A 26,451-nucleotide genomic window follows, 5' to 3' on the forward strand; every position below is an offset into this window, starting at 1 on the left:
ATGCTTAGTTCCTACTTGAAGACGAGTCAGCTACAATGCATCGTATATTCATTTTGCACGTGCACTGGCTGTGTTTATTTGTATTTTAGAAACATTAAATAAAGATTTTTAATTCCAATACTGATGTACTTTGCGTTTTATTACCAATTTCTCAGGACATCTCATATTAGCACAATTTTTTGACTTTGCGATTTGCTCACTTTTTACATTTCTTTAATTTATAAAAAAAAATAAAATTTGAATTAAATTTTACATAACATTATCTTAAAGCTTATTAAATTTCCTTTAAAAATGACCTATTCTTTTTTTTAATTCTTCCCACAGATTTCTAGCATTTACCCAAAATAAACTCGGTATCTCATAATAAGGACCTTTCCTCTATGTATTATATAATATATAAAAGCATCGTCAACAATTCTGTGAAAGAAGCTGAGTATATTAAAAATTAAAGTTGTATTTTAAAAGTATAGTATTATATACATATATTTACTAAAGTGCATTTATTTAACTCATATTTAGCTATTTATTTTATTAGATTATTATATTGTATTTTCAATATAAACTAGTGAATGTGTTTTTTTAAACCAACACAGGTTCCTGATGTGTAACAATTTATTACTTCATAGAATTAGAATAATAAACGTTTCAATATAATAATAAATTGTTACACCAAGAACTTGTGTTGGCTTGAAAAAAAGGCATTCACTAGTTTATATTGATTTAATCGTTCTAAGCCTTGTTGTTACTATATTTAATTATTATATTTTCAATAACGATTAGATCGTTACCATTTAGCTTTTCAGCCTTATTATTATGCATTATATCAATAAGACTTATAATCATCCTTATAATTTTAAGTTTATCACATTCTATTTTGGAGTTTATGTAGCAATATTGTTTAATTTAATTGCATGTAAATCACAGGCGACTGAAGAAGACTTTATAAAGTCAAAACTAGTTTCGTTTAATTTTTAATGTATTTAACATATTAAATACAATTAATAAGTTTTTAATATCCTGTGTTAGCTCATTTTTAGTCGTTTATCTCATTAGATTGTTATATTTGTTGACGTAATTTATCCAAACTTAGCTTTTAAAATATCTTAAAAATTTCATATTATTATAATTTAAATTTTTACACGTGTTTTAGTGTTTTACATTTTTTTGCCATATATAATATTATAAAGAAATCTCATAACTTGATACTTTTTGTAAATCAATTCTCGCAGTAAGGATCAAACCTCGCGATATCGCGACGCCGGATATCTCGATGAAGGGTTGCCAGTCGGCGTGGACGCCCCGATTGGAAGGGCTCGTATAATCTCATGAATACATAATCCAGATGCAAACAGCCGCCACGCGTGCCTCGATTTAACGGTCGCGATATTTCACGGATTATAACGCGAATATTTGCACTATTTTTCACGGCGTCGCTCGAGATTCCGAGTGTCGACCAACGGTGTTCTCGTTCTGAGATCTCAATCCTTTCGTTCCCACATTATTCCTGAATGTGTCAAAAGTGCGTATGTACAAGTATTACTTTAACGGCGTATCTATTTCGAAAGGATAGCGTATCAATTCTATTTTTTATTTCTTAAAACTATCTTGCAGGATTGTTTAATTTATTACAATACGAATATTGACTTTATTTATTGGATTTATTAATTTATTATATAAGTATTTGGATTATATATTGTACTATATATAAACTTCGAAAAAATTGTACCAATAAATCGAAAGATGTATATTTTTAAAAATTAATATAATTTTATCAAGAGGTAATACTTTACAATTCCGAACAATTTATTAGACATCGATTTAGGCGTTCTTAACTTTTCTCAAGTAATGTACGATTTATTTTTTAACAAAGAGTTATAGACATAAGAGTACATTTTTTGTCTCGCAATTGTCACGTTCGCGATTACGTGAAGAAACAAGATTGATTGATAGAAATCGAGTTTTAAAAGGCGACGCAAAGCGTCGATACAAATATAGATAGTCCTGCAATCTCATGGCTTTTTTTCAGAGGATAAATCAATACGATAAAAAAACTTGGCGTTGATGGATGAGATCGGATTATCGTCTTCTTCGCACTATAAAAAAAATCTTGCTTGTAGATAACTATAATAAGTCGAAGAACGGCATTAGAACTATTCTTCGAAAAGTTCGAAGAGAAAACCTTTTACTTTTGTTTAAAAAAATTCTAGAAATTGATTAATAGGGAAGTTGGAGCAAAATAGTTGACACGAATTTTTGTCAAAGACTATTATTATTGCAATTATACTTAACGGCTAAATTGATTAACATGCGTACAACGCAAATCGTAAAAAGGAGTTCCAAGATAATTAACATATTAAGGCAGTTACGAGGTTTGACGAATCGTCAATCGTCCCTTACTAGACCATCTTCCTTTGTCGATCGCGAGATAATTAATGGCAAACCCGTCCAGGTCAATTAAGTCGCAATTACAAACGAAGTTTCATTATGTACAACATATATCCTAAACATCGAAGCGGATATCGCTAATTAGAACAGGCGAAAAAATATACAGCGAAGTAGACCGAAGAATTCCTTTTCACGAAGGTGATCCTTCTTCGCGTGCTTTAATTTATAAAATATTTACAGTCGCGGACTGTTTGTCCCAGCTCGTCGAGCGAAAATATATTCGTTAATACTAACTAGAACAGCAAAGAGCAACTAGTCGTTGAATTCGTCTCTGCAACATGAAAATGAAGTTTCGCATTTTCCAAATGCTAGACGACAATGATTACGAATATTATTGCAATGTTATTGGAGATTCGCGCGAGTACAAAATAAATATTGTAGAATCCTGATAGAATGGAATATTTACAATGTCGATATCAAAAGTGCTCGTCCATCGCTCTCTTAAAGTCGCTTTCCAAAGTTATATTTATATTAAGAATTATAATACATAATTAAAATAACATATAATTCTTAATATATTTGTATAATTGAGAATATATATATATGTGTATGTATATATTGCTGTTGATTAGTGCCAGCTTTTGTCATAAATTAGACGGAGGTATATCTTTAATAATGTTACAGCCGACGCTCATACCTCGCGGAATAACCAATCAACGTTATCACATCTCCTAATTCGCATTCGATAATATTCCAAACTGAGCAACGTAATGACGAATTTCTAAAGTGACAAAGGAAATATAAAAGAAAGAGACAGGGATAGAATAAATAACACAATTTATTATTATACTCCCGTTTAAATAACACAATCGGAGCAAATAAAAATTGAGAATGTTAAAATAAAACAGCGATAACGCGCAGTAGACTAATATGTAATCGGGTAAAACAGTAATAAAATTTGTTATCTAGTAAAAATAACATGTAAGATGGTATGGTGACAGACGGGAAATTTGCAAAGTGCAAATTCCACGTTCGGGATCGTTATATCGGACGATAAACGATCGCCGGCGCAACTCGGAGCAAAGTTACACCGTTCGAGACGATCCTCGCTCAAGATCGTGGATCACGATCGATATCACGTAATGTATGAGCGTAAGCTTAAGCTAAAATCGGCAATATGCGAGCGTACCGATTGGAACGATAAGTTACAGGATGATAAGTTACAGGAGCATTCGAAGAACGCACATGCACACAGAACGCATTCTCACTTCTCATATTTTTTTCTCTCTCATTCTCCCTCTCCCTTTCTCACTTCCTTACAAAAATAAGTTGGACGGAACAGACGAGTATCCTCGTAATTTATCTTACCCCCATTTCGAAAGCGATTAGGCCATCCGGTTGGAGGCTTGAGCTCCTCTTCCCTCACCATTCCGCGAAAACGCTTGGCAGACTGCGAAAGTCTATCTGTGCTAAGGGTGCTATTACATGGCTTTAAGCGTGTGCAGGGTGATTTCATATGTCGCGACCCGAGGACAACGCGAAAGTAGTGAGGAGATGAATATGAGGTAAACGTCCCAATCACCGGACACGTACCTATGTTCGGACATTTATAAAAAAAAAATCTTTATTTGTTTTCATTATTAATCTCAAATACTTTTTTAAAATATTCTTCTTCTTCTTATCGAAAGTCTGTAGGCTTTACCCAATTCGGTTTTACCCTCTTGGGAGATAACCAACAGTCTTTTCATCTGTTTAAAATATATTTTAATGTAATCTTTAGATACAATTATAATATTGTACCAAAAAAGCATTTTAGAGATTGATAATAATAAATTTTGTAAGTGTCTAGACATATATATATATATATAAATACGGTCTTACTAAAAGATTGTAACATTTTTTCCCGATGGCTTTCGGAATGCAATCTGTTCATCGAGATTGGTTTTTACTTATGAATCTATAATCCGGACCTGTCTGAATTTGAGCGTCGGAGTGATCGACGCAAAAAAATCAATATAAATCAATACGAATAAGATTTTGGAGAATGTAAAGTGTTGATACGTGACTGAGCAACGCTTATCAACACTTTACAATTCATGAAATCTTATTCACATTAAATTTTTTGCATCGATGGCTTTGCGTTTTAGCTCCGGAGCTCAAATTGGGCAGGCCTGATGTAATCATTTATGTTCAATATTACGCTTTACGACCAGGGTAAATTCGAAAAAAGTGTTCCAAACTTTTAGTAAATGAGTGTACGCGCCCGGTCACTGGGACGTTTACTTAATGAGAATTTACCCGTATAAAAATAGAAAATAAATCCCCTTTTACGACTCTTGCCGTCAAATTTTTTCACTTTCGCGAAAAATAGTGGATCTTCCGCCAAACCTGATAATTCTTACTGATCAACCTTTCCTTATTTCGAAATTCTGTCCGTTCCCTTTGATTTCTGCTTTTTGCGTAAAATTATTTCTCTACAGTTGTTCCAGCGTCACGAGCAAAACTGAAACGATTTTATTCTCTTTAACACGGCGATTCACATCTTTGTGGATCTGTAATGAAAATTCCCTTTTCTAACACGGAAAAGGTCGGGGCAGAATATCGTTACGAAGGTATGTGGTAGCGACGCGCTGTACAAAAAAGAAAAAAAAAAAGAAAAAACACGTGAGACGTAAAATTAACAAAAAGAGAGTTGTACGCTTTATTACATAATACTTCGAGGCAACGTGTTAAAAGTTGTAATTAATATCTATATCTCTTGGGCACCGCTTTTCACCTTCTCATTTGTGCAACGCACGATTCTCTTTTCCTCGAGGACGAGAAAATAGGGTCTCGCTACGCGGAGGACGATCGAGTGTTGCACTAAATATAATAAATAATCCTCTATTGGCAGCAATATCAAGATCGCCTCCCGCTACGTTGGAAGGGAAAGCTCAACGATCGACTTAATACAGAAGACGTGACATACTTAATGATTTAAATAATATATAAAATCAGTGGTAAAAGATTCACTATTATGACGGCGGTAACAAAAAAGAATATGCAAAAAGCGCCTCGGATTATCTTGCCTCGATCTCTTCCGATTTATCGCCTGTTTTCGAATAGCGATTCGCGTGACACAATCACCCGAACACAATTTCCGAAAGCGAAAAATTAAAAGTAAGAATATTAAAAATATACGAAAAGTCTCGTATATCTCGTCGCCACGAGATCAAAAGACAGTGAGCAGTTAATCCTCGTCGCAAATTGAAAAAACAAAAATATCGCTAAGCGGATTTTCATTAGATGATTAAGATTCAAAATTACAAGTCACATATGCAGGAATATGACAAAAGAACGCTATACAAAAAATAATTATGCGATAAATATTGTTTTCGTTAATACTGATTCAATTTTCGCGTTACGAGGCAATGCGGGTGCAATACAAAAATATAGACTTTCTTTTTGCGTTACAATTCCACGAGTGCAACGTTTAAATTGAATACTGTTCGATCACCGCCTTTTAATTTGTCGCGACACGATAAAATTGCAAAATGCGAAGAGATCGCAAAACGAGAAACAAAAATAATCTTATAAAATACTGTGTAACAAAGTGTCTTACAAAATTGTCTCCAGAATTCGAAATTTCTCTTTACTCCTCCATATCCTCTGCATGGTAATAATTAAAACGTTCATTCGGCGACAAAAATAGAGTATAAAAAATTATTCGGAAATCTTTAAAAATGCACTTTAATAGCACGTATATAATAGCGACACCGCGTCGATGCTTCAATGTTTCTATATTTAACTCTGTGAAATATTAGGTAATCAAAAACGTCGGAATAAAATGCAGTTCATGATTCATGGATGCTGTCGTAAAAAAATAATTTAACCGTGAATATAAAAACGAATCGTTCATCGATACGCGTTTTTCCCGTTCCAATTCTCAATTCTTTCCACGCTTCCCGTCCTTTTAGGCGCGTACAAGCTCTCGCTTAGGCCCTCTCTCACTTTATATCTTACAATTTTATCTTCACGAGGATCAAGGTATCTACGCCTACGTCAGAGTTGCTTTATTAGTAAACGAACGCAAATACCTCTTTCAAAAATACAATTTCTCTGGAGGAAAGGTGTTATACTACGTTACGCTTCGTTATTCGTTTAATCGTATTAATCATCGTCGCCCTGATCATTTCCGCGGACTTGAAGCTGATCCAGCCGAAACGTTCGATAATCGTGATCTGTGGCAAGAAAAGCGCAAAACGTCATTCCGCTTTATTTTGCGCAAATGAACCGATGAACTCGCTTGGGACATTCCCCCGTTAATTTCTATACGAATTTCGAGATCAATATACTGATGCATCGGGATTTGGCAAACTCATTTATTATCCTTGTTTCGTTATTATTTTGTTTAGACTTTAGGCAATATTAAAGGATAATATTAAAGTTTATAGATAATATAAAAGTCTTGTTAATTGATGCATGCAGAGATACAAATACTTCTAATAATAAAAACGAGCTTAATGTTGATACTTTGCTCTCGCGCGCGGATTATTCCGTTTAATGTAATTTATTCTTTAAAAACTTCGATATGTGTTTTTATTGTTTTAAAAATATACTTCTAGATATATTTCTAAATTTTCTAAAAACAATTTAATCAATTTGAATTTAAAGAAACACAAATGCTAAGAAATACTTTTAAAAGTTGACACGTTTTTTTTTTAAACTAGTAAGATTAAATGAATCCTGATGTTTCAGTATAATATTAGATATGTTTGGCGACAATATCTTTTCTCGCTTTCACCCGCCTCTCATTTAACTCCGCGAACTCTTCTTCGTATAAATTTCTTTCTTTCTACGCCTGTACACCGACACTCCCTCTTTCTCTTTTCATTTTTTTTTTTCCATTAATGATGACAAGTAGCACGACTCGTCCGACCGTTCAGCGACTAAGTAACGAACGCCTGGCAATTTTATTCGCTTTCTCTGAGAATGGCTGCGTTACTGCGGGGAAAACAACGACAAGGAAAAGGCGATCGGCAAACGGATTGATCGAGGACGATGGAAGAAGGCGGTAGCAGCAGGAACGTTCTCACAAACGTTTCCTCAAAGACGGGCCGTGATCTTGTTGCTACTCCTTAACAAAGTTTTGTTTCGCTTCTATTTGGCGGACACAACGCGATCTTTGTTTCACCACTGCTGAGTCTCATCGAGAGGAAGCCAATAGTAGTCGACCGACGAAATACTGGCGGATCGAATTCACGAGGGTCTCAGACGATGCCATTCTCGAGGTCACTCAAGGCTTCTGATGAGCACCGCCAGTTCGCGGAATGAGGCGCCGAGTTTGCCGGGCGTCGATTGCTTCTTCAGCAGGATCGCCCGTATCGCCGAAAGCTTCTCGTAGCAGGAAAGGCACTTGTGGTACCTAAAAGGAAAAGGAGAGAAACACGTAAAGTTTCCATGTCGAAGATAGGGCGATGACAAAGTTATATTACATCCAGAAAATATTATCTTGCTTTTCTAACATTCTTAAGAACAACACAATAGTTAAGTATAGTCTTTTGTCGTTAAATTTTTGCGCAACGTCAATGTATTATAAATATATATCAACAAAATAAATTAATAATTTAAAAATTGAACGTTGCTAAATAAAATCAATAGAAGAAAATTCAAACAAACATATCTAATATAATAAATAGAACTCACCGTTCCTCTCGCGACACATCGACACCGATCGTGTGAAGGGGTGCCTCCACGTTAGATTTTATCACCGAGGCGAAATTACGAAGAATAAGTCTCAATGCCGAACAAGCTACTGTTATGTACCTGAAACAAACCCAATTTGGACAGAAGTTAATAATAATAAAACATACATCATACAGAATCTAAAAAATATGCATACATGACGCAGATTGATTAGATCCAACATTAAAACTAATCGAATAATATTTCAAATAATTTCAAATAATAATAAATTTATCACTAAAGTATATATGCGTGTGTATGTTAAAATGTAAAATGTTTAACGTTAAAACAAACTATAAATGAATGAACAGAGAAATAAATTAAACAATAAATATATATTTTAGCTATTTTAATTAAATATACTTTAGTTATGTACTTTAAAGCTATTTTAATTTGAAACCAATAAAATAAATAAGGTGCTATATTATGTAATTTATAACTCGTTTGCCTAGAAATGGTTCGGACGTTCAGGATCAAAACAATCGTGGAATGAGGATGGTAGCCGGTTTCGCAACACTGGTTCGGTCACGCCTGGTCCGTTCGGTAAAACGAGCGTTATTAGACCCGCTAACGACGTCAATAAATAACGAAAGGCGCGAAAGGCTTGCCTGCACGATTCAGCACGCTCTCGCTTTCGGACGGACGGGCGATAAAGGGTTCGAGCTCCCGTTCGAATCGGCGAGACGAATCGCAAACAGTCTCATGAATGCAACGTGCTGATCGACAATACCACGTGTAATGCAACGTGCTGATCGACAATACCACGTGTAATGCACCGTGCACGACTCGAATTTTATGCGACTTTTAACAAAATGTGAAACCAATAGAAGAATAGTCGTAGGCTTTGAGAAAAAGCCTTTCTCGTGGATGGTTCAACTAAAATAATCTAGATTACAATTATTTAGATAGATTTAATTGATTTAAATAATAAAGAATAATATAAATAATTTGAGCATATTGAAAAAAAAAAAAAAATTTTATAAGATAATTCTTCAGAGTAAAATAGAGAAATCAGATTGCAGAGATCTCGTTGACTTAACCTTTGCAAGTTAATCAATATTTAATTTACTTCTATTTATCGTATTTAATCTTATCATTTCTGGCACTAAACACCGGTACATTAATTACAACAAATTAATTTTTCTGATTTCATTTTTATGAGTGTAATTTATACTTTGTCAAATAATTGTTAACGTTTTACGGCAAAGAATGTGTTTTTCTTTCCAGAATTAGACGAGATCTGTAGGGATGAAGCTGGACGGTAAAAAGGGGAACAAATAGACGACAAAGGGGGATGCGAGAAGCAATCGCGAAATTGGAAAACGATCGGGCGGAGCGCTAACCCTCCCCTGACATGTGACACGCGTCTAGACATTCTGACCGACGATCTCTTTCTTTTTTTCTCACGAGGTACGGTTCCAGGACGAAAGGCCGCGACGAACGAGCCGTGAAAATGACGAGCAGGCTGTATGCAAACCGTCACTACATAATAAGTCGACCGAGATGTGTATATTTGCCCATTGTCGATTTTATGTCCCATCGATGATTGCGAAATCAGAATATAAGGAATCACTGCTCTTCGAAAAATACGAATTTAATAAACAAACACAAACGTTTCCCATCTCTATCTTGCCATACTCTCTATATCTGAGATATATTTTAAATTAAATATAAGAATTTTTAGAATCAATTATTCCTACATGATAATTAGATAGAAAGTTAGTTGGATAATTAAAAATAATTTTTTTAACTTTCAACTTTTAAATACCAGGTAATTAAATAGTAGTAGTAATTGTAAAAACTTTTATGTTTAATAGAATTAACAAAATTAACAGGATTACCTCATGTAAAGACGTCAACTTTATGTTATATATAAATATAATATTTGTTATATATAATATATATTAAGTCTCTAATTTATTTCCGAGTAGAATGGCAGGTACCAATAAATGGCTTGACGGCCTATTACGAACGAACGACAGCTGCTCAGCGGCGGATAATTAGTTTGAATTCACTTTTCACGGTATTAAGTATATACGCACAGGGTGCTAATACCGACCGCTCGACCGCTATTAACCGGTTCACTGACATTGTTCCAGGTACGAGTAGTCTAATTATAACAATATATTTTCTAGAACTGCATTGTCAAAGAAATCTTTTTTTTTAATAATACAAAAGTATAGGCAAAATAGGAATTGTAAAAAAATTTTTTATACAATCAACGTCCCACACTGAAAGAAAAGATTGGCTGAATATAGCATAGCATTTTTAATTGGTTGCAGCGGTCAATTTTGGTTAGCCTATCGAAATTCTATACTGACATTGCAGATGGTTACCAATACAATCAAAAATTGGCTGCTGCAGCCACTTAAAAATGCGATGCCATATTTTACTATCTAATTTGCTGCAGCAGCCAATCTTTTCTTTCAAATTTCAAATTCTCTTAAATATAAGTAATCTCAAGTTCTAAGAAAGATTCAGATTATATCAATTAATCCGAACATACAGGGTGACAATTGTTGAAATTAAATAGCTGTTACTTAATTACTTGTTATACGAGTGGACAGAATAAATTAAACGCTATATCGTAATCATCCCGCGTGCACTGAAATAACGTACTTGACAGGAGAAGATAAGAAAGAGAAGAAAGTGGAAGCTTGTTGAAAACATCAGGTGCTCAATCGAAGCCTAATTTTAGGGAGGGTTACGAGTTCATCGGAAGTTGTGTAACGATCTGCCGCTCAATAACTAATTAATTGTTAAATCAATATCAAATAATTTCAATTTCTAGATTGCAGGGATAGAAAATTAATTGTAACATAATAGAATAGCGTTGATTTTTTTAACCAGAAAATAAAAATTTGTGACAAATATTATTGAAAGCTAATAATAAGATATAATAAAAATCTAACGATATATATTACAATATATACAATAAATTTAAAAAATGTATGACTAATGCATACATATACATATAAAATTGAGCAGATCAAAATAATTTTAATACTTTAGCAGACAAATGAAAATTTAATTTCTTTCTACATAAAATATTTTGACAAAAATTAAATGTGGAACCAGCGGTTAATTAAAGCTTCTAAAATTCACGTGAGTGATTAGGAATCGTTATCGAATTATCCTGATAATAAGAGGGCAGAGAGAGATTCTTACGAGACAACACGTGCGCAAGGAATAAAGAACGCGAGGGTGAGTAATGGTAGTTCACAATAAAAACGCGGAAGGAAACAGTCGTTCCTCGTCACGACAGAGCAACAGCTTGGAACTGAGGGCAGTCGGTTAATCACCCACTTTTGTACGTCAAACGGACATAAAAGACAAGCTTCCTCCCTCCTCACTCGGATTTATAGTCGAATGGTCAGGAAGTGGCGCGTATCTGACGAGAAACCGTTTAAATTTGCTGTTGTGGTATATAACGGTAATCTAAAACTTTATCTCAAATGAAATGTCTGCTTCTGTGTTAAATGTACTCACAATGAAATTTAGTTTAATCTAACTTCAGTAGATCTCATTGTAAAAAGAGTTATTTGCTTCAGTCTTTTAAGTTTAAATAATTTCTCAAATCTAGAAATATATACACATGCATGTATATAAATCTACGAATTTAAATTTTTTGAAATTTTTCTTAATGTTTTAAAGCTTCTTTTTAAATTTGTAATTTTTTTAATTATTAACTATAAAAATTTTTTTTGTCTAACCGTGTTTTTGTCTAAACGTGTTCATTTAAATTTTGTTTCGTGTTTCTCTTCAAGGTGAGTCTAACTCTCAACAAATTTTAATCGGCGACCGTTTGGCATTGAAGATGACACTCGGTCATTTTATCTGTCCACTGTCATCGCATCGGCATATGCGAGCGTGGTAGCACTTCAGATTTCAATTCGTTTGGCGAACAATACGATTCAGCGAGCGACAAGAATGATCCGTGCGTCTCGTCGCATTTGCATCTGCCGCTATCTCCCATTGTCTCGGCTAATTTCACGCATCGCCCTAACGCTCGCCTCGGATTTCCCCGCTTCGGCAAATTAGCCATTCCCATAGTGCACCCCCGTTTGAGCACCCTTTTGAAAGGGGTGTCCATTTTCCAATACAAATGCTGTGCGCGCGGTGTTTCGCTATTGAAGGTGAAGTAATCTTAGACGATAATAGATGCAAAGTGTGCCACGCGGAGAGCAATGAATATTCACCGTGTCATCGCTAAATATACACGCGTGATGCGACAATGAGATGCGGACGCCCGTTGCAATCTGACGAGAATGCAAATACGACACTGATTTTAAAGCGAATCAATCTGAAAACACGATAAGCTTGAAAAAAATATTCCAAATAAGAAAATAGGTCATCAGACTACTTAAGATAACGATACAAGTCATTTGCAAAATAATCTCGCTGCTTTTATCTCAGGACGTCATAATCGAGATTATTGATAATAAAAAATTAATTATCTCGAGGACATCAGAATTTCTTAGAGAATATTAATAGGAAAATGTAAAACAAAATGTTTCATACTCACATTTCATATCTACTTTGAAAAAGTTCACTGATAGGACCCAGCAAGGAATTACACAGATCCAAGTTCCACATCGTTCTGTGAACAAAAATTAAAAAATAATTATAAAACACATCGTGTTAATTATTATATGCAGTATATAAATTCATACCGAATTATCTAAGCTTCAGCTTGATCGATAAAGGTTTTATTCCACACTTGTTGTGTAATCACATTCATGATCTTAAGAAATTTTTTAATATTATTAAAATTATCGGGTCGATAAAACTACGTACGGTTTTAATGTGAGGATACTCAAAAGATCCACAATGATTGCTAAATCGTTCATCGCGACTGCAGAGTCCACCGCGGCCTGAAATCAATATTACGTTATATTTTTTCGCCTTATACGTCTTGTACGTTTCAATGCAAAATCAGATGAATAACAACCTTGAGATCCTTATTTTGCCAGAGGGAATAAATTATCTGTAATGAGCGATGTCGACTCTTAAGTACCGCCATCATCGAATCGTGGCTGCGCATCATGCTATTCAGCACCTCGGTCTCAGACATTTCCGTCAGCACACTCTGGGGATAGTCCAACGCCGCGGGACTGGTATAACTGTGCTGTAAAACGTAAATAGAAAAGAATTAAATAAAACTTGGTAACTTTCTCGTTATATAAAGATGGAGAATTTATTATTAATTTTGTTATTTGCACAATTTATAAGTGAAAGGATCATTCACCGGTAAGAAATTTTCCACGTCCAAACCATAAGGCTTGTCGGTGCTCATCGGCACCAGTTCCTCCTTGTCTGTGACTTTCCTTATCTGCGAGAGAATCGACTTTGGGATTTGAGGGAGTACATCGATTTTGGGATTCGGTGGGACCTGAGCCTTATTGGGTAGCTTCCTCGTAGACGATGATGTGTTCGTAGATGCATTACGCGCCGACAGCACAGTTGAGGTAGCAAAATTTCGGTTGAGCGACGTCGACCTCGATTGCGCTGTGTTTGGCCTATTCAACGCAGGATCCGAGGGACTATGTCTTATATTATTAATTCTGCAACAAAAAGGTCATCCAAACATTATATAATTGTTACAGAATATAATGTTATTTCAATATATATTGTTAAAAATGTGATGAAATTTAATGTACTTTTAAGTTACACAAATCAAATTCAATTTTATTATATTTGCTATATTTATTATATTTGCACTAAATTAAATTTAATATATTTGCAACTGAAAAGTAAATTTGTATACATTACATGAAAAATTTAGTTTTACTTTTCATAAAATTTTATGAAGTTTAGTACATTATTAAATTTTATGTAAATTTGCATGAAATTTAATGTAAGTAAATATTAAATTTAAATTTCTTATAACTTCATTTTTTCATTGACAACATTAAATATTTTTAATGTACCTGCTTGAAATTTATTTCCATTACATCTAACGGAAGCAAATTTCTTTTTTTTCAACGGTGTAATTAATTTTCAATCTTAATTAATTTTGTGAGCAACATATATTCTACATTCTATTAAAAGATAATTATTTTCTCTTAAAAACTGCAAACTAAAAAAAAAATTATCAAGAAATAAAAAGATCTTTCTTTATTAATTTCTATACAATTTGAATGCTTTTCTATTATACTCATTAATATTTACAATTATTTTCCATATTTATATATTCGAAGAGAATACGTCTTCATTGTCTATTATTACGCAAGAAGTACTTACTGTACAGGATAGTCACTTTCGTATCCCTGCTCCCCGTCCCTACTGCTCTGCCTCTTCAAACAGTGTTTCGGGGAATCCGGGCTAGGTACTCTGTTCTTCAGCTTACCGTCGTCCATCACAGGAATTACCGCAGCCATTGGTGCAACGCGCGGCGTTAAGGTCGAGTTCGACCTTTGTGGTCCTAAGGGATGAGACGGCGCCGGCATCGTTTGTTCGGTGGTGCTCATCCTCTTCCCTGGGAACGGCGTGATGTTTTGCCGTAATGGCGGTATGGACGCGAAGTTTTTGGACGCCCTTTGATTCAAGCCATTGTTCGCCTGCAGATTCGCCCTGATCTGGCTCGTCGACATGATCGAGTTCCTCTGTATTGGTGGCGAAGACTTGATCGGTTGAACACGCACCGGCACTGGCTTCGCCAGGGACAACGTGGGTGCCGGCGGGGGCGGTGAAGAAGGGGATGGCATCGACGGCATCTCCTCGCGCTCTATCGTGCTCAGGTTTGACATTGAGGTAGAGAGATTTTGCAGTATCTGTGGTTGTGCCGGATCTAAAATAGATTGATAATATACCAATGACATTCGTCCTCTTTTTTAAAGAGAAGTTATTTCAAAATCTCACTTTAAAACAAAATCACAGTAATCATTTAAAGAACTTAAGACAAGTTTTTCCTGGTATAATTAAAAATATTAGATTTATAAATTAAATTTATAATTAAAATTTATCCATATTATTCAACTTTCGTGAAGTTCGTATTCTAACATGCATTATACCAAGATTGAATGTTATATCAATATTTACACTTTTTTGAAAGATTCTAATGCTATGGTAGTAAAAATTTCATTTCGTAACTTATATCGTAACTTAGTCCAACGCAATCCGTGCAAAGGTTATCGAAACTCACCTATGTCATGAGGCTCCTGGAAAGCCTCGGAGGTTTCGAGAGGTGGTGTGCGAGACACTGCAACATATCATGCACGGCATGCTCATTCACAAACTGTACAGCGTTTGCATTCACATTTAAACGTGTTTGACATATTGTGTGTGTTCGCTAGTGATTGCGAGGGATTGGGTTAGATATTAGTCTGGAATTTTTGTCATATACGCGCGCACACACACTCAGTGAACAATGAGACATTACAAGGCGGATGTAACGAATCACTTACACGCCCTGCTCGGTTGAAAAACGTCCCTGTACTCGGTTACGCTGGGTATGTCCGCATAGGTGGCCTCGTCCTCCGGATCGGTGCCGGATTTATCCGCCTCTTCTATTGTCCGTACATCTAATCTGCAAGCGTATATAAATATGTATACGATAATCAGTTGGTGTAAAAATTTGTGGTTAAAATTAAACTTCATAAAGCAAAAACATACGTATGCTTCTTTAATCCGATCGGTCGTTCTTTGGAAAAACTCTTCCTCAAGGAATTTCCATGACTGAATGGTGAACTCACGGCAGATATTCCTCCCAGTGGTGCAATTTTTTTTAAATCGCATATATACAGAACAACATTCGCAGTATGAAGACTCGCGCCGATCTGAAAAAAATTTCCTGTCATAATAAAAACGACATCGAATGTACATATTCGAGAGTTTAAAATCTGGCATTTTGTTCTACCAATTGGTTTTGAGCTATGGCTATATCCTGGATTTTTCCCCAATTAGTCGGTATCGTATCCAGAGTCCTGCCCGGCTCCCAGCCGTAAACCTTTAAAACGTCATGGCTACCAGCAAAGAGACATTCTCCGCCTTGACTAAAGTATAGGCATCTGAAACAGCGCGATAACAAAACAAATTAGAGATTGAAAAATTGCATTGTAAAATTATTGTTTATCTAACTCACCGGATGGCCGAAGAATGACTCTGTTCCGTGGAAGATACAAGTTGAAACGATTCTAAATCCCAGAAGTGGACAGTTCTATCGGCGCTGCCGCTGGCTAATAGGAATTCATGCGGATGAAACTCGACGGTTGTGGCCGAACCTTTGTGTTCTGAAAATTCCCTTAGTTGTCTACCGGCCTTTAGGTCCCACAGCTAATTTAAAAGTAACATAAAGGTCAATGTCTTTTGTCTCACATATACAATAGTAATAGAAAAGAATGAAAATCATGTTATATATGAGATGATAAGAAGACTTAAGATAAGACATGATAAAAATACATTTTCCTGGAATATAATATATGACTCACCTTAACCATTCCTTCCTCTCCAGCACTGGCGATCCATTGTCCATCAGGACTGAACTTTAAACTATTCACAGTCCTGTTATGCCCCTTGTACGTAAAAATACAGCCTTTCCTACGGATATCCCACAATTTAATCGCCGTATCCAAACTCCCAGACGCTAACAGCTCCCCATAAGGATGGAAGTCCATGCAACGTATCCCGGATTTGTGTCCCGTCAGCGTGCGCGCCAGCTTGGCATGCTCCAAGTCCCAAATCTTCAACGCACCCGTTTGTGAGCCAGCGCATACAAGATCTTCCGTTTGGCCGAAGCGTACGCATTCTATAGGAGTAGTGTGGCCACTTAGGCTCTGAAAATAGATGAACATTAATCTTATGTAATTTTAACAAATTTAAATTCAATAACATTTAAAATATAATTTATATATTTATAACTCTCTCATGAAGTAACTTTAACTCTCTCATTGTATAATTTTAATAAATTTAAATTCAATAACAATGTTTGAGATACAATTTAGTGTTTATTGTTCCTCTCATGTAGTATGTTATTGAAAGAAGAAAATAGAAAAAAATGAAATAAAGGTAAACATTTGTTACACAAATTGTCTGTGTTTAATCTTGAATTGGATAAAGATAATGGAATTATTGCACAATAATTACCATAATACAATTCTGCTTTCCAACGGCCCATAGATTCACCTTTTTGTCGTCACCGCCTGTGACCAGAACACGACCTGATTTGTGGCCCAACGCCAAGCAATTGACATTCGGCGTATGGGCGACAAATTCCTCTGTGCCAAAAAAAAAGATGAGTATACATTTCACGCATACTGATTTATTCATGTTAATGTGATGCAAGAGAGATAATATAAAAGATTTTATAGCATGAATAATTTTTGTTCAGATTGATTTACTTATGAACATACAAGGATTATATAATTTCCTTTTTTCATGTTGGAAAAAAATCTCTTTACTCGATAAATAAGAATCACCTGAACCTCTTAGAAGTCAAACTCATTAATTCCACATCTTATAAATTTCTTAGTTTTATTATCAAAAGAGTTTATAACTTTTCATCATTTTTTTTTCACTTCTGATTTCATGGAATTGATCAATTTGATTTCTGAGAGATTCATTTATTCATGAAACTACGAGCATGAAAATTCAATTCAACCTCTGTTCCTCTAATAAATAATTTCTCATTCTTAGGCTAAAGGTCACGAATCAATAAGTCCTGATCACATAATCAAAAATGATGAGTTGGAACAAAATATAAATAGAGATTACATATTTAGATTGAAAAATTAAAAAGATCAGTTCATTTTCACTGATAAGTAAAAATAAGCTAATAATGTATTAAAAAAATTTTTCACAATTTAAATAAATAATCTCTATATTTATATATACATAAATATATATATTTATTTCTGTTTCAAACATTTTTAACTACAATTAAAACTAACTTATTAATGATTTGTGGCGTTTAGCTAAGAATGAGAAGTTACTTATTGGAGGAGCAAAAGTTAACCATTGAAATTTTATGCCTGTAATTTTACATGCATCAAATAAATCTCTAGTCAATTATTCAATATCTTATTTAAAAAGAATAGAACTGTCATTCCTCCAATATAAACTATTCATCCGTAAAAACAGGCGGAAAATCTCCGTCCATTATAATCCAGTTTCTGCTACCGTGCGCGAAAACGACTTCTCATTCTCGCCGCGGGACAAATTCCCGGTTTGTGCCAGATGTAACCATAATTGGAAGAAACTGCGAGGTAGCAGCTAAAGTGAGAAAGTAAACAGAGACTGTTTACCTGCGGAGACTTCGCGGAAAAGCAGGATCTCGCGGAGGAGGGAAAAAAAAAAAGAAAGAAGAGGAGCGATGCAGCGGGAAAGAGAGAGCGTGAGAGAACGCATGGCGCGCTCGCGCGCGCCAAGATATTCGTATTCCCATGAACAAGGATGATCTTACGGAGCTTCCAGGACCTCCTCGTAGACGAGGCCATGTTCGTGCCGCGCGCGCGGACTTATTTGGCAGCGACGGCGGTCCGTAGTCCCGGTTGGCGCACGACGTACGATCTCCTCTCGCTGTTCGTGCCGCTGCGCGAACGTAACATGTTTACCAGCAGCAAACGGTAACAGCCTCCACTCTTCTCGCGGTCTCTCCTCTTTCTTCGGCGACCGGGCACCGCGGCGCGTGGCGTCGCGAGGCGTCACTTCACGTAGCGTCGCGTCGTCGCTCCCCGCCGGGGAGAACGTAGAAAAAAAAAGAAACGCGACGCTGTCCCGAGAGCGTGGAAAACAGATCGCTTCTCTCTCACTCGGGAAACTGCCAGTGCCACCTTCTCCTCGCCACCGTCTCGTATCTCATCTCACGAACCTGTCACTATCTATCTGTCTCTCTTTCTCTCCCTCCGCTCCGCTCCGTTCCGTCCGTCTGACCGTCCGGTGTGTCCGTGACGCGTACAGGTCGCGAGGTCGCGGTTACATTTCCCCGTTAGATGGCGGTTAATCGCGTTATCTATCGCTGATAAAATAAATGTTTAATCTATTACCAATAATTGCTAATAACTAGGATTTATTGTTAACGATTTAGTAATTAATGTTGATAATGTCAGTGTTCTTCAATTATCTCCGGGCCCTTTTTGTAAAGACAGAAACTTGCCAGAGCTTTTTCGCTGTCTCGCTTGCATAAGCTATGACTGATAGTGGGTGTTTTTCATTTGACACCGAGAATTACGAGATATTATTAAAGATCGACATCCTTACAGGAGTTTCGCGTCTTTGTAAATATTGAAATGATTAAGAGTTACAAAACTAAAAATATTGTACTAATTTTATGATTTATTAGTTTAGTGGACGTATTTATGCATTTACAATTCAATAATACTCGATTTTTCTTTAAAATTCTAAATCTTCAGTTTTATGTCAAAGTTTGATTATCAACAGAGATGATTAACTGCGAAGAAAAAAATTGTAATTTTTCTGCAATATATAGAAATTATAGCTTTACAAGTATACATATTTATTTATGGAACATTTATATAATAAAAAATGAATTTAATAATATATGAGCCAAATATTTATGTAATAATAATAGCAAATTTATATCAATTGTCGATAATGTCAGTGTTCTTCAATTACCTCCGAGCTCTTGAAGCCCTTTTTATACCGCCGAAAATTTGCCCAGGGTTGACGATCTTTAATAGTATTTTGTCGGTGCACTTGATGACAAGTCAACATAAATCAACACAAACGTCGTTTTATCCTTGTTGATTCAGAGAGTGACAAAGGTAGAATGACACTTGTATCGGCTTGTGTCATCAAATGGAAAGCACCCAGTATCTCATCGGTGACAATAAGGATATGTTTATAATTGAGGAAAAATGAAGTCTTTATTTCCCCACAGAGGTTATCACATTTTGATTCAAATTCAACGCATGGTACTGTGACCCTTTTTTTTTGGATCGGAAAACCAAATAGGGGAATAAGAAGAAGAAGAAAACAAGAACATGGATCATGCGCTTCGTGCGTAACTCGGTACGCACCCATAAATAATTATAGCCGGATAATGACATCACTGGTTGTTATATCGATTGTTGGCAAGTTTAAATTCAAAGCTGTTAAATTCTTAAATTCTTAAATTGGCACTGTTAGAAAACCAAATGTCTGAAGAAACCGCTGAGAGGCCCACGAGGCAATTGTACAAACAATTCGCAATAAGGACACGCGTGCGAATGTCAGAAGAACCTGAGAAAGACGTCAACATTTTTTTTTTAATAGTTGGAGTGTTACTTATACTTGCTTTGGCCGTTCTAACTGTTTTGCATTTTTTACATTAATATTAAAGATGTGAAATATACTGATAAAAAAAAAGGAAGCTTAAAATTATGATCCACTTGTAATGTTGATTGATGAAATTTACAAGAGAGATTTGATGTTTAATGCTTGCATAAATTCTTATTACATTAATGTCTACTTGTATAAAGGAATATACTGTATGTGTATACATATACGAGTATATAATTGATGTATTCACGACAGTGTGATATTAAACAGTGATACAATTAAACTCAGCTTTTTTTAGGTAATAAATTATGAATCCGTTTACATATAAGAATAATTTTTTCTAACAAATTATTTCTATATTATTTTTCTTCAATATCGATAGATTTAAGAGAGAAATTTTAAGAGAGAAAAAGAGGAGAGTTCGAAATTCTAGGTTATATCTCTCGTGATTATTGTTGAATTCAAATTTACCAAAATGACGTCGATACTTTGTATGCGTACTGGCTTTGCAGTAAGCCGAACATTTCTTTTACCCAATATTCTTGGGAGAAGTTACGTTACATACATTCAAGGCCAATCCCCTAAACCTCGTGTGCGAGAATACTTCTATTATATTGATCATCAAGGCATGGTATTTTTCATTTCATCTATTGAAGCTTCACTTTTTATCACTGGTGAAACATTTTCTCAGATTTTTTTCATATAATTTTTCAGAATGTTAAAGTGAATTTCAACATTTTTTCAGAATTTTTATATACTTTTTAACTTTTGAAATTTCTTAGATTTTTTTAAATATAAATTGGAACACTTTCAGAACCAAGAACGTCTACATTCATTCCAGAATTCTTCATAAATTTTGAAATATTTTAAGATCTTTTTATTCTGTAATTTCTGAAATCTTATAAAATCTAAAAAAGTATTTAAGATATTTTTCTCAGAAATTACAGAAGGAGAAATCTTAGAAGATTTCAGAATTCACATGTTGAAAAATTGTTTAAAAAAAGTCATAGATTTTCTCTAAAGTGTTCAAATTTGCATGAAAATTCTGGGAAAAATTTTCACCAGGATAATGAATGAGCATCTCATAAATAATTATTTATAATATTTGTTACAGTTGTTCCTGGATGATGTCCGCATAAGGAATTTTACCTCCTGCTTTAAAGGTATACATCAATGTTTATCAACTGAAAAGCATCTTTTTTATGCGTGTTGTAAACTATTGCAGACAAGAAATTCCTGGCATTCTTCTTCAAGCGCCTAAGAAAAAACAATACCGAACGTTACACAGACGACTTTCCATTCTTATCAATTTGTGGTGTAGAGAGAAATTATGTGAGATGTGACGATTTGCCATTGGTCTTTACGAAGGTAATTCAAAAGCGTAATGTGGAAACTGGCGCAGAAGAGGACTGGTTCAGTTATGCGCACGCAGATGATTTATTGACGGTAATTTTGCAGAATCAGCTATATATAGCTATATATCAGTTTTATCTTTGGGTAAATTACGTGATAATTTGAACTAATAGATAAATAAAAGAGTAAAAGAATAAGCTAAAGTTAATCGAAAAGTGAAATAACCCAACCATAGTAAAATTTTAACTGAGTTTTACGGACGCTATAGTAACCATTAAATTTGCCGCAGGTGCAGTTTGAGCCACAAAGATTATTTATGAACATTAAAACGGGAAGAGTGTACCATCCTGCACCAGAGAAAGCGGGCGGGATCGGTTTAGTGAGATCTAATCTAGCTATTGAATTCAGTGCTTCGTTCAACTTTAAAAACGGCGAAGGAAACGCACCGACACATTTTATGTGGAGAGACGAGCGATACCAACTCGATACGGAATGGTACAAAGATAAACTGTCATAAATAGTGAAATAAAAACAACAAAATTTTTTTTATAATTCGTAAATACATTGCGTAACTATAAAAAAGGAATTTTTCAATGAAATTGTAAGCCTCAAATAAGCTTTAATAGTCACCTCAATCGTCCATTAAAAAAGTTATTAAGAAAGAATTTACAAACAAGCGTTATCTGAAAGAATCTGAATAAGATTCTACAAAAAAATTATATGTACTATAAGTGCTGCGGAGAAATGAAACCTCTGCACATTTCTACCCGAAAATATTCTATTCTAATCAAATCTAATTCTAATTTGAAATTAGAAAATCCCGTTCATTTACTTTGTATTTAATAATTTGCTCTTGATTTTAATAATATATTTAAACAATATTAAGAAACTTTTTTTTAGACCGCATATGTGAGAATATATTTTTTTGAAATTCTCCTTTTTTATAGTTTTATTAAAAAGAAGTATATATTTTTTATAAATCACACTTTTGTAAATATACATGAATTTATATATATGCTTACATATATATGTCTATATACATATTTTTTTATATTTTAATATTCTACCTCTCTTATCACATATTAACATATAGACGAAATGTCAAAAAGTCTGGCAGTACCATCGTCAGAAACTGTTATTGCTTTCTTCTCATCACTGAAAAATTATAAAACATATTAAATATCACAAAAGAGATCGAATATATTTCATATACAGGAAATTTCAGAGAATTCTCTAATAAGGCCATATTTTTAAAATGTGATTTTCAAAAAATTGAAATAATTTTAATCGCACAAGAATATTGCTATACAAAACTATAAATATTTATTAAAATTATGATTTAATTCGAGTTTTTGATATATGTTTTAATAGCTGTCCGAATTTAAGTAAAAAAAGTTTACTTCGTACAAGTATAATGGGAACTAATACATCGAAATTAAGCTACCCGCAAAATCTTTTTCCGAGATTAATAATTTTGTTTTATTTTTTCTTGCGCAATTAAATAACACAAATTTGCTTATTAATGGTTTACCTGGATATGCATAAGTCATATAAGGCCCCCTTGTGTCCTGAGAATATTCGAAGGCAATGACCTATTTTCGCATCGAAACATCTTAGTTTACCATCTAATCCCGCTGTAAAAAATATTGATGCCTTAGTCCAAACTAATTTTGTGATACCTCCTTCTTGATCCATTTCGTTCCTAAGACTCTGGAGAGAATTGAAACTTAGAACTTGTTAATGTTTAAAAAGAAACTTTAGATATAAAAATATAAAAAATAATACTTGTTTAGAAATATCCCATATGTAAATTTTTCCGTATGTTTCACTCGTGACTGTTGCACTTGCAGCAACAGGAAATGTAGGATCTTTACAAAAAGCTGCAATCTCTATATGATCGTTGTTATTGCCACGTCTACGCAAATCTTGAAGTACACAAATTACCTGAAAAATATTTCAATATCAAGTTACTTTTAAGCTTACAAATCGAGATGCCGCGTGGATTTGACGAGAGCAACAAATTCGTAATTAGCAAATCTCTGGATTCGATTTCCCATCTCATGCAAATTATAATTTCGTAAAAGTTATTATTCTGCAAAGTAGATAGATATGAGGCTGACTTCATTTCATAATAAACTTAATTATTGAAAATAAGCCTGAGGAGCTTCTGATTTCTGGGTCGCAATTCATCGGTTTAAGTTACAAATCAGCAATCGACAAAAATTTTAAATAATCGATCAATTTTAATCTTTATATGGATAAAAACTAATAATTTTATCAGAAATCATCTTCTTTCAAGTACAGGAAATGTAGCGAGAAAATATAAATATAATGATACTACTCTTCCTATTGAGGAAGAAAATATTAAGAAAATAAGAGTTTCTTGTACCTTGCCATTATGTATTGTGCTTAGTATAGTCTGGCTTTCCACTGACACCGAAATCAATAGATTATTATCCATGTAACAATCAAGAGCAATGATACTGCTTGAATGTCCATGTAATCGTCTTTGGTCAGGGGGAGTGGTGGATACTAGAGTGTTCGATTTTAAATCTATTACATGAATCATACCATTTTCATATCCTATTACGGCGCGTTTCCCTGCAAGATTTAAATTAATATTTTGTTCTCTCTTGAATAAAAATCTAAGCGTATACTCCTATCACGTACCATCTGGAAGAATTATACCAGTCTCTGATTTAATACCGCTACCCTGTGCAAAGATCTTGTAATCATCCTTTCGTGTTTTCAACATATAAACCTCCCCTGTTTCAACACCTGTTACTAAGATATCACTGAAAGGATGCCACTTTATCCACTAGATAATAAAAAAAGATTATTAATAAATTGTTGTAGATGCTTGTGTTTAAAGGAACAACAAATTTATTCCTTAAAGTTGAACTTTTTGTACTTCTCTTTTTTTTTTACTTTTTCTTTTAAATTATCGCTTTTCTTGAGACGCAACTGAAAAATACAGACAATAAAAACAGGAATAATAGATTCCAACTTATCAGAAATCATATATACTAGGACATACAATTTCTGATTAAAATCTACTATATCCTGTTCCTATGGTCCATGCTTTTCAGTTGATCAAATCGTAATTAAATTATTTTATTTATTTATTTAAATTATTTATTATTTTAAAATTATTTTATGTACAGCTATAAAAGTTTTAATTGTTATCTAAGAATGCTCACGTTAATATCATTCATTAAAGCAGTTTCCCAGACACAAGTTTTGTCACTTATTCGCCACAATTTTATTTTGCCACGCATGTCGGCTGTGGCTACATATTTGTCATTGTAATTGAAATCAGAGAATATAACGCTATCGTTATGGCTATCATCAGTATTAAGAATACTTTCACCCGTACTGGCATTCCAGAGGTATCCTTTATCATCCTCGCCCCCCGTCGCCGCTAAGTCACCATTCTTACTTAACGAGCAGCAAAATACTGTGTGATCTGAAATCAATTTAAAGAGAGAGTTAATGAGTGCTTTCTAGCAAGAACACAGACGATATAGTATAACTCAGTTAATCATTACATTCTTGTTGTTTACTAATGTTAAACTCATTGTTTGTTTTATCTCTTGGGAGCTGCTCGGGATCGCTCTGAGTGAACCCAGCGTACTTGAAATATAGAATTCACACTACATACGATGTCCGACATTCATCGTAACCCCGAGCAGCTCCCCAGAAACAAAACGAACAATACTAATGAGTGCTTTCATTATTTGATAACAGAAGTTCATACAAGTGTCGTTCTATTTTTGAGTGCTTTCCTTTTAGAAGACATAGTCAATATAAGAGTTTAGTTTTGTTATTCATTGAATGCTAAGGACAGAACAATATTTATATCAATTATCTTTTAAAAGAAAATTAGCTAAAACGTTGACTTGTGTCACTAATGCCCAATTTCTTCACCTCTAGAACTTTATCCAAGAGATATCATTTAGAGTACAATGGAGAGATTTCCTGGAAAATTATCCACAACTTATCTGGAAGTGAAGAAATTGGGCATAAGAATACATCCCACTTAATACTGATAACGCTCATGAAATCATTTTGTCTTTGTTTATCAAATAAGGACAAATAATGCTTGCGAGTGCCAAGTAGAACATACCTGAAGATTAAATGATCACTGTATTACATTGCATTCAGGGAGTGTGCTATCAGAGCTATTGTGTTATTCTATCTTTATCATTTTTTAGACATAAAATAAAGATATGATGCAATAGCGTTAATTCACTGTCTCTCTTGCTAAAAAGTACCATTAGTGACATGAGTCAATAAAAATCTTCTCTTTCTTAGCATTCCATGAATAATAAAAGGTATTTTTCACTTGGTAACAAGTCAACACAAGTGTAATTTTGTTACTCATTGAATGCAAAGATGAAATGACAATTGCTGTATCAAAATTCAGATAATTCTCAATTATGATATCATAACAGTTGCATGTTCCTTTAAATTCTGACAAGTAAGATTCAACTGAGTTTTTACTTACAATCTGTACAAGCTCAAAACTGTGTGCTTTACTGAATCTTGTTAGCTCATATTAAAAGTGAAGTTTTTTTTTTTTATAAATCTGTGGTATTATGCAATAACTTCTCCAAAGTAAGCCATTATCTGAGTATGAAATACATAACTTTAAATTCAGTATCACTTGTATGAAAAACAATTAATGTTGGCGTCGATTTCTGCCACTAAGTGGAAAGAATCTAAAGAATAACGTGTCGACTTGTGTCACCAAATAGAAAGCATCTAATGCCT

General features: G+C 34.3%; 3 protein-coding genes across 5 annotated transcripts in view; 1 reads left to right on the forward strand and 2 right to left on the reverse strand.

Moving 5' to 3' along the window:
* Nucleotides 1–7,257: 7,257 nt before the first annotated feature.
* On the reverse strand, nucleotides 7,258–18,903 carry LOC108750046 (katanin p80 WD40 repeat-containing subunit B1). Of its 2 annotated transcripts, XM_018489244.1 has the most exons (15): nucleotides 18,509–18,903; nucleotides 17,194–17,324; nucleotides 16,539–16,883; nucleotides 16,193–16,383; nucleotides 15,968–16,118; nucleotides 15,724–15,887; nucleotides 15,516–15,637; nucleotides 15,254–15,310; nucleotides 14,353–14,899; nucleotides 13,358–13,673; nucleotides 13,061–13,237; nucleotides 12,907–12,983; nucleotides 12,635–12,709; nucleotides 8,071–8,190; nucleotides 7,258–7,789 (listed from the first exon to the last, which is right to left on the reverse strand). In XM_018489244.1, the coding sequence occupies exons 1-15, from the start codon at nucleotides 18,540–18,542 to the stop codon at nucleotides 7,657–7,659; spliced, it is 2,640 nt and encodes an 879-aa protein (XP_018344746.1). In that variant the 5' UTR covers nucleotides 18,543–18,903; the 3' UTR covers nucleotides 7,258–7,656. The 2 variants fall into 2 exon arrangements, with proteins under 2 accessions (XP_018344746.1, XP_018344747.1); XM_018489245.1 differs by lacking the exon at nucleotides 15,254–15,310.
* An 860-nt stretch (nucleotides 18,904–19,763) lies between these two features.
* On the forward strand, nucleotides 19,764–22,501 carry LOC108750120 (UPF0598 protein CG30010). Of its 2 annotated transcripts, none has more exons than XM_018489379.1 (5): nucleotides 19,764–20,076; nucleotides 20,759–20,956; nucleotides 21,440–21,488; nucleotides 21,551–21,771; nucleotides 21,968–22,501. In XM_018489379.1, exons 1-5 carry the CDS (start codon nucleotides 20,056–20,058, stop codon nucleotides 22,193–22,195), a joined length of 717 nt encoding a protein of 238 aa, XP_018344881.1. In that variant the 5' UTR covers nucleotides 19,764–20,055; the 3' UTR covers nucleotides 22,196–22,501. The 2 variants fall into 2 exon arrangements, with proteins under 2 accessions (XP_018344881.1, XP_018344882.1); XM_018489380.1 differs by lacking the exon at nucleotides 19,764–20,076 and adding an exon at nucleotides 20,416–20,623 and having other exon boundaries at nucleotides 20,708–20,956.
* Nucleotides 22,502–22,724: 223 nt separating this feature from the next.
* LOC108750119 (angio-associated migratory cell protein) overlaps nucleotides 22,725–26,451 on the reverse strand; it is a 4,505-nt gene continuing 778 nt past the window's right edge. Inside the window, exons 3-8 of the mRNA XM_018489378.1 lie at nucleotides 24,879–25,144; nucleotides 24,349–24,496; nucleotides 24,068–24,279; nucleotides 23,464–23,622; nucleotides 23,210–23,388; nucleotides 22,725–22,833 (exon numbers count right to left, since the gene is read on the reverse strand). Coding sequence (XP_018344880.1) covers nucleotides 22,761–22,833; nucleotides 23,210–23,388; nucleotides 23,464–23,622; nucleotides 24,068–24,279; nucleotides 24,349–24,496; nucleotides 24,879–25,144 — 1,037 coding nt within the window. The 3' untranslated portion in view covers nucleotides 22,725–22,760. The remainder of the gene's footprint in view (nucleotides 22,834–23,209; nucleotides 23,389–23,463; nucleotides 23,623–24,067; nucleotides 24,280–24,348; nucleotides 24,497–24,878; nucleotides 25,145–26,451) is intronic.

This window comes from Trachymyrmex septentrionalis, unplaced genomic scaffold (genome assembly GCF_001594115.1).
Source record: "Trachymyrmex septentrionalis isolate Tsep2-gDNA-1 unplaced genomic scaffold, Tsep1.0 scaffold32, whole genome shotgun sequence".
In the NCBI taxonomy this organism is placed as follows: domain Eukaryota; kingdom Metazoa; phylum Arthropoda; class Insecta; order Hymenoptera; family Formicidae; genus Trachymyrmex; species Trachymyrmex septentrionalis.

Excerpts from the sequence above, each read along its gene's own strand:
- LOC108750120 (XM_018489379.1), top strand. The coding sequence starts at position 20,056 with ATGCGCTTCGTGCGTAACTCG. Across the intron at positions 20,957-21,439 it reads ATATTGATCATCAAGGCATG|TTGTTCCTGGATGATGTCCG; the intron begins GTATTTTTCATT and ends TATTTGTTACAG. Across the intron at positions 21,489-21,550 it reads TTTTACCTCCTGCTTTAAAG|ACAAGAAATTCCTGGCATTC; the intron begins GTATACATCAAT and ends AAACTATTGCAG.
- LOC108750046 (XM_018489244.1), bottom strand. The coding sequence starts at position 18,542 with ATGGCCTCGTCTACGAGGAGGTCCTGGAAGCTCC. Across the intron at positions 12,984-13,060 it reads GGCAAAATAAGGATCTCAAG|GCCGCGGTGGACTCTGCAGT; the intron begins GTTGTTATTCAT and ends TATTGATTTCAG. Across the intron at positions 8,191-12,634 it reads TTTCAAAGTAGATATGAAAT|GTACATAACAGTAGCTTGTT; the intron begins GTGAGTATGAAA and ends GGTTTGTTTCAG.